The following is a 12,321-nucleotide window of genomic DNA, read 5'->3' as shown; positions in this document are numbered from 1 at the left end:
ACAAGCGTGAGCCACCGCGCCCGGCCCAAGAAAAGCACATTGTTATAATAAAAATCAGAATCATATATAGAGATGAGAGCAGGTCAGTATCCAGGTCAGTATCCTCTTTGTGAAGAGAATTACACACTGTGGATTTCTGGGGTACTGTTAACATTCTGTTTCTTGCCTGGATATGATTATGCAGCTATTTATTATTTGTAAACCGAAATGTGTATATACATGTATATGTATATATACAGTCATGTGTCAATAATGGTAATACATTCTGAGTAATGTGTTGTTAGGTGATTTCATTGTTGTGCAATCATCACAGAGTTCACTTGCACAAACCTGGATGGCAGAGCCTACTCCACACCTAGGCTGTATGGGACAGCCTGTTGCTCCTAGGCTCCAAACCTGTACAGCCATGTGACTGTGCTGAACACGGTAGGCTATTATAACACAATGGGAAGTATTTGTGTACCTAAACATATCCAAACAAAAAAAGGTACAGTAAATAAAATTTTAAAATGGTACACTTATATAGGGCACTTACCATGAGTGGAGCTTACAAGACCTGGAGTTGCTCTGGGTGTGTGAATGGTGAGTGAGCGTGAGGGCCTAGGACATTACTACACACTACTATAGACTTTATCAACACTGTGTACTTAGGTTACGTTACACATTTTTTTTTTTTTTCTGAGACAGAGTCTTGCTCTGCCGCCCAGGCTGGAGTGTAGTGGCGTGATCTTGTCTCACTGCAACCTCTGCCTCCTGGGTTCAAGTGATTCTCCTGTCTCAGCCTCCTGAGTAGCGGGGATTACAGGCGCCTGCCACCATGCCTGGCTAAGTTTTGTATTTTTAGTAGAGCGTTGGTTTTGCCACGTTGGCCAGGCCGGTCTCGAATTCCTGACCTCGGGTGATCCGCCCGCCTCGGCCTCCCAAAGTGTTGGGATTACAGGCGTGAGCCACCGTGCCTGGCTGAACTTTGTGTTTTCTTTAAAGGCAGAGTCTCACTATGTTTTGCCTAGGCTGGCCTTGAACTCCTGGACTCAAGTGATCCTCCTGCCTCAGCCATCTAACTAGCTGGGACTACAGGCATGCACCACTGCACCCAGCTACACTGTATTTATAAAACAGTATTTTTTTCTTCAATAATTAACCTAGCTGGATGTAGTGGTGTGGGCCTGTAGTCCCAGCTATTCGGGAGGCTGAGGCACGAGGATGACATGAGCCCAGAAGTTTGAGGCCAGCCTGGGCAACGTAGTTGAGACCCTGTCTCTAAAAATAAATAAAGTCCTGGCTTTAATAATTAACCTCAGCTTACTGTATTTTTTTTTTTTTTTTAACCTCATAAGCTTAAATTTTTGAAAAACTTTTTGACTTTTGTAATTACACTTAGCTTAAAACACAAACACATTGTATAGCCATACAAAAATATTTTCTTCCTTTATGTCTTTATTCTATAAACTTTTGTCTATTAAAAAAATTTTTGAGGCCAGGAGCGGTGGCTTACGCCTGTAATCCCAGCACTTTGGGAGGCCGAGGCGGGCAGATCACAAGGTCAGGAGATTGAGACCATCCTGGTTAACACGGTGAAACCCTGTCTCTACTAAAAATACAAAAACAAAATTAGCTGGGTGTGGTGGCGGGCGCTTGTAGTCCCAGCTACTTGGGAGGCTGAGGCGAGAGAATGGCATGAACCCAGGAGGTAGAGCTTGTGGTGAGCCGAGATTGTGCCACTGCACTCCAGCCTGGGCGACAGAGCGAGACTCCATCTCAAAAAAAAAAAAAAAAAATCTTTTTGAGACGAGATCTTGCTCTGTCGCCCAGGCTGGAGAGCAGCGGCTACTCGTGGGTACAGTCATAGCATGCTGCAGCCTCGAACCCCTGGGCTCAAGGGATCCTCCTGATTTAGCCTCCCGAATAGCTGAGACTACAGGCCTTGCTACTGTGCTAGCAATATTTTTTAAAAAAAATTTTAAATGTTTTTGTTAAAAATGAAAACACAAACCCATTAGCCTAGGCCTACACAGGGTCAGGATCATCCATATCACTGTCTCCACCTCTGCATCTTGTCCCAAGGCGAGGTCTTCAGGGGCAGTGACATGCATGGAGCTGTCATCTCCTGTGATAACACTTTCTTCTGGATACCTCCTGAAGGACCTGCCCTAGGCATTTTACAGTTAAGTAGAAGGAGTACACTCTGAAATAGCAATAAAAGTATACTATAGTAAATACATAAATCCGTAACATTTATTATTATCAAGTATTATGTACTATACATAATTGTATGTGCTGGACTTTTATAGGATGGGCAGCACAGTAGATTTGTTTGCACAGCATCACCACAAACGTGAGTAATGTGTTACGATGGCTACTCGGTCACTAGGAGATAGGAATTTTTTAGCTTCATTATAATCTTATGAGACCATTATCGTATATGAGGTCTGTCCTTGAACAAAAACTCAGTATGTGGTGCATGACTGTATAAATGTTATATGCATATTACTGTATACATGTTATGTTTCCCAATAAAAAAGAAAGAAGTTTACTATGACAAGCTTAATAGAGAAGAGTAGCTCTTGTGTTACATTTTGATTGTGTATTTATGATGCATTTTTTCTTTTCTCTTTAAGAGGTTCTTTATTTCTTACATATGAAGTTCTGGCCCTGAAGAAGGCTGTGACGTTAGATACTCAAGTGGTAGAAAGAGAAAAAATGAAGTCATATATATATGTGCACACAGTTTCTTTAGATAAAGGAGAAAATCATGGTAAGTTTATTGTAAAGTAATCCTCTTTGTGAAAAATGGAAGCTAGTTATTGCATTTAAAAATGTATAGTATTAGTAATACAGATTGAGCTAATTCTAAGAATCACCAAACCCCGTGAAAACCAAGTTCCTAAAGAATTAATTGAGGACCAAAGTTTAGACTTCCGTATTTAATCCAGGTTTGCAACTCTCCTAAAATTAAGTGAAGTGAAGACTAACTGGCATTTTTAGTCTGAACCTGGAATTCCACACCTTAGTGGGGCTGTCAGTACAGAGGCTGGCTCTCACTTTGGCAAGTACAAAAAACATGATTTTGTAATTTAGCTCAACGATATTTCCGCTTTAAGGGATGTATTCGTGCAGACCAAACTCATGAGATATATTTATAAATATGAATGCCAACTCATTTATTATAATTATCTGTCACCAAGGCTAGAAAACCTGTCTTTACTAGTTAGGACACTCCACTTCTCAATATTTAGGACACATGGAAGCCCTCATTAGTGATCATATGGTTGCGTAGTGAACATGAAATTTTAGAGCAGAGGAGTATATTTTCCTCAACAGATGGGTAGCATGGTGAGTCACACACTTGACTCACAGCTGCCTCTTCATACACTGTTAGCCAGAATGTGCCAGTTAACATGATGTTCGTCGAGTGAGGCAGGCTCTACTGCTCTCCTGTGTCTGTCACCTTGCTGCCCTGTTGCTATTAGTTATTATATCATTTTCTGTATTTCAGCATGCTTTTATGGTATGTTTACAATTTCAATTACATAGATAATTGTTGTTGCTTATAATATACCTGTATATTGAGACTTAATCTCTTTAGTAAAGTATCTCCAAATTTCAGTTTTAGGTGAGCTCATCATGAGGGACATTTTCCTGGATATTGCAAAACCTATGTTGTATATGAAGATTTTCATTAGCTTTAGTTAGTGTTTTTGTAGTTAGTGTTTTTGTGTTTACTTTTCCCTGACTTGGAGAGCAATCTTATTTTGGAATTGAGAGCTCTGTGTTCCCAAAGTGGTTTTAGTTGCATGGATAGTGACAATAAAAAGACAACAGTGCTATTTTGTATTTTCTTTGTGAAAAAATTTGGAGTTTATACATTTCTCTTTGAAATATTGGAGCATAGTGTTAAGAATACATTCTTGGGCCGGGCGTGGTGGCTTACGCCTGTAATCTCAGCACTTTGGGAGGCCGAGGCGGGCAGATCATGAGGTCAGGAGATCGAGACTATCCTGGCTAACATGGAGAAACCCCGTCTCTACTAAAAATACAAAAAAATTAGCCAGGTGTGGCGGCAAGGGCCTGTAGTCCCAGCTACTCGGGAGGCTGTGAGGCAGGAGATTGGGGTGAACCTGGGAGGCGGAGCTTGCAGTGAGCCGAGATCGTGCCACTGCACTCCAGCCTGGGCGACAGAGTGAGATTCCGTCTCAAAAAAAAAAAAAAAATACATTCTTGGTTTTACTTAATTTTGTAATCATTTTAGGTATTGCCTGGCAGGCAAGAAAAGAACTTCACAAAGCAGTAAGAAAAGTATTGGCAACATCAGCCAAGATACTACGGAATCCATTTGCTGGTAAATATCCAATATATGACTTGGAATCCTTATCAGTAATCTGAAAGTCATTGGAATGATCAACCTGATACTTCTTTTCATTTCTTATACTAATATTTTTTATAGCTATGGAAAATTAATCAGGCCAGGTGCGGTGGCTCACGCTTGTAATCCCAGCAGTTTGGGAGGCTGAGGTGGGTGGATCACCTGAGGTCAGGAGTTTGAGACCAGCCTGGCTAACATGGTGAAACCGTGTCTCTACTAAAAATACAAAAATTAGCCAGGCATGGTGGTGGGTGTATGTAATCCCAGCTGCTCGGGAGGCTGAGGCAGGAGAATCACTTGAACTCAGGAGGCAGAGGTTGCAGTGAGCCAAGATCATGCCACTGCACTCCGGCCTGGGTGACAGAGTGAGACTCTGTCTCAAAAAAAAAAAAAAAAAAGCAGAGCAAAAAAAATTAATTAACATTATTCTCTTGGACCGTATTTAATTTTAAGGGCTTAATGCTTTGGATAATTTTCTTCCTTCCTTAGGTAATTGTGAATAAATATAGAGATAAAATATACCCTATTCTCTTGATAAGTGTTTTATAATTTTAAATTTGTTAGAAAATCACTCCCATGCCTTCATAATGAGCATAGTATATCCAAAATCATAGATTTCACAATCAGGTTAATCTACAACGTGGAGCTAGATACAAAAGGGCTTATCTGATCTCCTTAAAAAGTTAGCATCGTGAAAATAAAAGGTGGGAAAACTTTCTACAATTAAAAGAGACTTTATTAAATCCTGGTTTTAAAAAACAGCTTTAAATATTTTTTTTTTTTTGAAAAATTGAGGAAGCTGAATATGGAATTAGACTGAATTTTAGATGATTTGGGAAGATTTTTGTTAGTATTTTTGGGTGTGATAACAGCACTGTGGTTATTTAAGAGAATGCAGGATTGTTCTTAGGAGATGCAGGTTCAACTGTGAAAGGGTAAAATGTCATTTTGTCTACATCATCCTTTCAGATAGTTTGGGAAAAATTACATGCGAATATAGATGAATAGAATATGGTAAAATAATAACAGTTATTGAATCTAGATGTGATGTATGGATGTTATTCTGGTTTTTTTTTTTTTGGAGACAGAGTGTCGCCCAGGCTGGAGTGCAGTGGTGCAATCTCTGCTCACTGCAAGCTCCGCCTCCCGGGTTCACACCATTCTCCTGCCTCAGCCTCCTGAGTAGCTGGGACTGCAGCTGCCTGCCACCACACCTGGCTAATTTTTTTTTTTTTTTTTTGTATTTTTAGTAGAGACAGGGTTTCACCGTGTTAGCCAGGATGGTCTCGATCTCCTGACCTCGTGATCCGCCTGCCTCAGCCTCCCAAAGTGCTGGGATTACAGGTGTGAGCCACCTCGCCCAGCCTATGTTAACTTACTAATTTCTTTCATATATTTGATCTTTTTGAAAAAGTTTTGGGGAGAAAAAGATTTTTAAAATGACCACATATGAAAGACACCAGAATATACAAAACAAAAGCACACACGTTGAGCCCGGGCAGTTTCTTGAGTCCCTGTCTCTAGAAAAAAAAAAGATTAGCTAGGCCTGATGGTACACACCTGGGATCTCAGCTACTCAGGAGGCTGAGGTGGGAGGATTGCTTGAGCCTAAGAGGTCGAAGCTGCAGTGAGCCATGATTGTGTCACCGCACTCCAGCCTGGGTAACAGAGCGAGACTGTCTCAAAAAAGCAAAACAAAACTGACCCCTGCCCCCGCCCCCGCAAAAAAGCACACACAATATTCATAATAACTATAAAAGATAATATGACAGAATTGAGAACAAATAATATCAGTTTTTATCAATACCTATATATATGGATTTAACTCTCCAATTGTAGATTTCAAATGTTTATAAATTACCATCTTAAAGTAAAGATAAAAGTATTATCTTAACTGTTGACATTGTCTTGGCTTTTTCTTTTTGCAAAGACCCTTTTAGTACAGTTGATATAGAAGATCATGAGTGTGCTGTGTGGCTGCTCCTACGGAAGAGCAAGTCAGATGACAAAACCACGCGACTCGAGGCTGTGCGGGAAATGTCGGAGACCCATCACTGGCATGGTAATGAGACTACCTGAACAGGTGGCGTGCCTTCAGCTGGCTCTTGATTTCTGACATAAAAGACAAGGGAGCGGCCGGGCGCAGTGGCTCACGCCTGTAATCCCAGCACTTTGGGAGGCCGAGCCAGGTGGATCACGAGGTCAGGAGTTCGAGACCCATCCTGGCTAACATGGTGAAACCCCGTCTCTACTAAAAATACAAAAAATTTAGCTGGGCGTGGTGGCGGGCATCCGAAGTCCCAGCTACTCGAGAGGCTGAAGCAGGAGAAGGGCGTGGACCCAGGAGGCGGAGCTTACAATGAGCCGAGATTGCACCACTGCACTCCAGCCTGGGCAACAGAGCGAGACTCCGTCTCAAAAAAAAACAAAAAACAAAAAACAAAAAAAAAGACAAGGGAGTGAGATTCAGGAAGGAAAATATTTCAGACAATGTTAGTATATCTAGAAAGTATTTTAAAAAATTTAAGAAGCTTCAGTGTGATACGGAAAGTAGAAAGCCTGCTGAACTGCTAAGAATAAGCTCAAAAATGAGGTATATATATATTTGTGTAACTTTCTACCAGAACAAAGTTTTATTTGGTTACATACTTCTTTGAGAGCAACTCTTGATTCTGATAGTTGCCTAATGTACTCGAGTTTTCTTTTGGTTTCTATTTCATGAAGTACATTTAATTGCTTGCTACACCATACAATTATATTTGCTTTTACTTTTACAATCTACTTGGCTCTAATACTAATAGTCGAATGTACCCAATTTGTATTTGTGTATATCATTTTTAGTGGACTATTTGAAATATGTAATTGTGTTTAAAAATCACAAATTTTACAATAAAAGTACTTTTAAAAGAACTCATATCTGCTCTGGTTATAGTACATGGACAAAACTATAATTTGTTAGTAGAACTGTCTTGTAAAAATGGGCAAAATAGAAAAAAATAATTTTCTCAGCCAGGCATGGCGGCTCACACCTGTAATCCCAGCACTTTGGGAGGCCGAGGAAGGCGGCTCACTTGAGGCCAGGAGTTCAAGACCAGCCTGGCCAACATGGCAAAACCCTGTCTCTACTAAAAAAATACAAAAAATTTAGCTGGGCATGGTGACGTGTGCTTGTAATCCCGGCTACTTGGGAGGCTGAGGCACAAGAATTGTGAACCCACGAGGTGGAGTCGTTAGTGAGACAAGATTGCACCACTGTGCTCCAGCCTGGACAACAGAGCAAGACTGTCTCAGAAAAAAAAAAAAAGAAAAATTCTCAAAAGCTCAGAATGAGATCTCTGCAAATTAAATTATTAATTGGTTGGTGGCTGTAATTATAATAATTTATAATGTAAGTATAAGCTTAATGTTGGTGGAGATTTAGAATAGAAATATTTTTCAAAATTTGCCTTCCAGGGCTCCATTCCAGACTTACTGTATCAGAGAAATCAGAGGAAGTGCCCTGGCTCACAGATTTTGAAAAAGTTCCCCACTTGATCCAGAAGTACTCACCCAGGTTATTATTATTTTTTGAGACAATCTTGCTCTGTCACCCAGGCTGAAGTGCAGTGGCATGACCTCGGCTCACTACAACCTCCGTCTCCTGGGTTCAAGCTGTTTTCCTGCCTCAGCCTCCTGAATAGCTGGGGTTACAGGTGCCTGCCACCACGCCTGGCTAATTTTTGTATTTTTAGTAGAGACAGGGTTTCACCACGTTGGCCAGGCTGGTCTTTAACTCCTGACCTCAGATGATCCACCCACCTCGGCTTCCCAAAGTGCTGGTATTACAGGCCTGAACCACGGCGGCCGGCCAACCCCAGGTTATAAACTGCCATTATTGAAAATAATGTTTCCTTTCATGGTTGGAATTTTGTTTTTGATAAATAAAGAATGGCATGTTTAATTCAAAGTACTGCTATCTGGAACTGCAGACTAAATATTCATGGACATTATGAATACCAAAGCACCATATCATCACCATGGGGCAGTAGGCTTAAATGCCACCTCTTGTGTTTTGAGTAGTGGTCAGAACAGCTTTTGAATACTGGAATTGTTTTAAAAAGAAGTTAAATTGGTTCTGACTTACCAGTTTCCACCTTTGAACTTCCATTTTTCCAAAAAGTTAGGCTGTGACCCGGTCTCCAGATATATGTTGAGGAGAATCGTGAGATCAGTCCTGGAAATGTATCTAGCTTATAGGTATTGTAAATGTAGTTGCACTTGGGAAATTTTGGATTACAAATTTGCAGAGCAGTTTAAAAATTAGAGTGCTTTCTAGTAGTTTGTTCAGTTAATCTTTATGACATCTATCAGCTGGTTTTGGTATTAACAAAAGAAAATGCTTTTTCAATAGATTACCAGTATAGGATAATTGCTCAAGCCTGTGATCCGAAAACTCTTATTGGTTTGGCACGAAGCAAAGAGAGTGATCTTCGCTTTTTTCTCTTACCACCTCCTTTGCCATCTTTAAAAGAAGTAAGTAAAACAATAATAATAATAATTTAGAGAGTGAAAAATGGTTTAATATATTATCTTCACTTTGGGTACAAAATACTTTAAAAAAGTAGTTGTTGGCTACTTCTCACAAGCAGATAAACTGGAATGTAAAACTGAAATCATAGTTTTTATACAAAGATTTGATTCCTCAGGGGGGGCTGTTCCTTCTGTATTATTTTCTGCCTTTGGGAATTGGGAGTCTCTATAAACCATTGGGTGACGTGCCATAACATATCAGCATCCATGAGTTGGTCCCTTCTGAGTTTCTGTAGGTCAGGTTTTCTCAGCCTCAACACTATTGACATTTTGGGCCAGATAATTCTTTGTGGTAGGAAGCTGTTGTGTAAATTGTAGGGTGTGTAGCAGCATCCCTGGACTCTACTCCCTAGATACTAATAGCACCCCCTAGTTGTAACAGCCAAAAATGACCCCAGACGTTGCCACATGTTCCCCGGGGCAAAACAGGCCCTGGCTGAGAAACACTGCCACAGATTTAAAGCATGTTTCTTGAGTATCTTTCCTAGACTAGAAAATGAAACTCTTAAAACTTCTGTGTTAGCAGCTTTTTTAAAAATAGGGAAATGAATATACTAGATATTAATTATTAGAGAAAATGAGATAGTAACAAGTTCTGGATTTAAAAAGCAGTAGCTTTAATTAGTAAGGGTGCAATAATTCATTCTGAGTCAAGACGTTGAGAATGTCAAGATGTCAGTCAGATGAACATTGAGAGTTAAAGTTTACAGTAGGTCTCTCAGTTTGAAGTAGCAGACATGAAAGTATAAAATTCAAAATTAAATGATTATTTATTTACCTTTGTGGGCGACTGTTTTCAAGACTGAAAGCAGTAATTAATCTCTGATATCTCTTTCCCTAGATCTCTATATCATATATATATATATAGAGAGAGAGAGAGAGACACACACACACACATGCACACATAATTTATGGCTTTGATATATATGGAAAATACTGGCTTTGAGTCTTTGGATATTTTTTGTTGTACTCAGTTGTTGAGTATTTATGAAGAATTTCCTTTCCTTTTATTTCAGGATTCTTCCACTGAAGAAGAGCTCAGACAGTTGCTGGCTTCCTTACCTCAAACAGAGCTAGATGAGTGTATCCAGTATTTTACATCTTTGGCTCTTAGTGAAAGCAGTCAGAGTCTAGCTGCTCAGAAGGTTAGCTCATGTATTCATTCAGTAAATATTTTTGAGTGTCCACCCTTTCCAATGTATTGTGTCAGTGGCTGGCATTCACCCAGTAACTGAGTAAACATGCTAACTTCTGGTTGTGTGCCATGCCCTGGGCTGGATGTCAGGGATGACAGGGAGGCAGGTAAACGAACAGTCACAGAGTGTGTAAGAGAGATAAAGGTGATTTCAGGAGCCCTTCACTCTGCTTAAGAGGTCATTTACAGCTTCACAGGAGGTAACTCTTAAATTTTATCTTAAAGAATGAGGACCAGGCGCAGTGGCTCATGCCTGTAGTCCCAGCATGTTGGGAGGCCGAGGCGGGTGGATCACAAGGTCAAGAGATTGAGACCATCCTGGCCAACATGGTGAAACCCCATCTCTACTAAAAATACAAAAATTAGCTGGGTGTGGTGGCACATGCCCATAGTCCCAGCTACTCGGGAGGCTGAGGCAGGAGAATCACTTGAACCCGGGAGGCGGAGGTTGCCATGAGCCAAGATTGTGCCACTGCACTCCAGCCTTGTGACAGAGCGAGACTCCGTCTCAAAAAAAAAAAAAAAAAGAATAAGGCTGAGGGCAGTGGCTCACAACTGTAATCCCAGTGCCCAGTGCTTTGTGAGGCTGAGGCAGGAGGATTGCCTGAGGCCAGGAGTTTGAGACCAGCTTGGGCAACACAGTGCGACCCCCGTCTCTATAAAACATTAAAAAAAAAATTTAGCTGGACGTGGTAGCATGTGCCTGTAGTTCCAGCTGTTTGAGAGGCTGAGCTGGGAGGATTGCTTGAGCCCAGGAGATTGAGGCTTCAGTGAGCAGTGATTGTGCCACTGCGCTCCAGCCTGGGCAACAGAATGAGACCCTGTCTCAAAAAAAAAAAAAAAAAAAGAAAAAAAGGCTATCAGTGAATACTGAATTCTGATATTCTTGGGATGTTATGTCAACGAGTTTTTCTTTATAAAAATCTCATATCTTTAAGAGAAATCAGAACAAATAACCACCATTATTAACTGCAATAACTATGTAATCTCAATGAGAGGAACGTATTTTGTCAGTAAAAAAAATATCAGTGTTCTGTATTCTTTGACCAATTAAATGCGTTTTCTCATTTTTCCCTTTTATGAGAAATTAGGGACGCATCAGTAGATATGACTTGTCTAGTATACTTTACATAATTTCTCCTTTTGGGCCATGTCTTGGGATTGTTCCAGTGAATTATAATGGTTTTTCTTTTTGATGCTGAGAGTTCTGTCGTCTGGCCTCTATAGCCCTTTCTGTACACTGACCTTCTTATGCTTTTAAATTATGTTCCCAAAGTGGCTGGAAGGTGCCATGGTTTTTTGACAAGATATCCCTGGCTCTTTTTGATTCTTCCTGCCCTACAAGATTTGCCTGCTTCTCCAAGGAGATCTGGTTCTTCTTATAGGAAAAGGTTAAGAGTCCAAAACCCAGGCACTAGGTGTGCATAATAGTTCTTCATGAGGGTAGAGGTGGTGGACCCTGGGGGCTCCTAGACACCTAAGTAACAGAGCAGAACAATTACCTTTTTCTTAAAAGATCTTAAATTTATGGTGATATTTCCAATTCAACTAGTTTTCTTTATAATCCACATACCATAAAACCCTTTAAGACTGTACAATTCATTGGGTTTTAATATACTCATAGAGTTGTATAATCATTACTCCAATCTAATTCCAGAATATTTTCACCATCCCCCAAAGAAACCCGGTAACCGTTAGCAGTCACCACTCATTCCCCTCTCCAGCCTTTTGTGTTTGACTTCTTTCACTTAGCATGATGTTTTCAAGGCTCAGCCACATTGTGGCATATCAGTGCTTCATTCCTTTTTATGGCCAAGTAGTAGTCCATTGTATGGCTATGCCACATTTTATTTATCTGTTAATCAGTGATGGACATTTGGGTCATTCCTATTCTTTGGCTGTTATGTGTGAATAATACTTCTATGAACATTCTATTGTTTGGCTATTATGTATGAATAATACTTCTATGAACATTTCTCATTGGAAAAAAAAACTGTACTGTACAAGATAGGAAAAAAGCAAAGCATTTTTCCTACTTTCTCACACCACTTAACACTTCTGACACCAGAAATGTGGAGGGTTTTTCCCTACACACTTAGCAATTCTCCATCAGATATCAGCTTGGTGTCCTTCAGTTTAGTTCAGTTATGACATCTCCAGCTAGAGATGGTGTCAGAGCCCATAGGTTAAGGGC

General features: G+C 40.3%; 1 protein-coding gene across 6 annotated transcripts in view; it reads left to right on the top strand.

The window, feature by feature from the left end:
- The window catches only part of SERAC1 (serine active site containing 1), a 79,246-nt gene that overhangs the window by 15,756 nt on the left and 51,169 nt on the right, over positions 1–12,321 (top strand). For all 6 annotated transcript variants that reach the window (XR_009212533.1, XM_058435631.1, XM_058435632.1 and 3 more), the window contains 5 exons: positions 2,619–2,755; positions 4,250–4,339; positions 6,294–6,425; positions 8,754–8,875; positions 9,949–10,077. Coding sequence is in view for 5 of the 6 variants with exons in the window: in XM_058435631.1 (XP_058291614.1) it covers positions 2,619–2,755; positions 4,250–4,339; positions 6,294–6,425; positions 8,754–8,875; positions 9,949–10,077 (610 nt within the window). In the remaining variant the exon portion in view is untranslated. The remainder of the gene's footprint in view (positions 1–2,618; positions 2,756–4,249; positions 4,340–6,293; positions 6,426–8,753; positions 8,876–9,948; positions 10,078–12,321) is intronic.

This window comes from Hylobates moloch, unplaced genomic scaffold (assembly GCF_009828535.3).
Source record: "Hylobates moloch isolate HMO894 unplaced genomic scaffold, HMol_V3 SCAFFOLD_2, whole genome shotgun sequence".
Lineage (NCBI taxonomy): Eukaryota > Metazoa > Chordata > Mammalia > Primates > Hylobatidae > Hylobates > Hylobates moloch.
The sequence above is the reverse complement of the archived record's forward strand: the minus strand, read 5'-3'. Positions and strand labels throughout refer to the sequence as shown.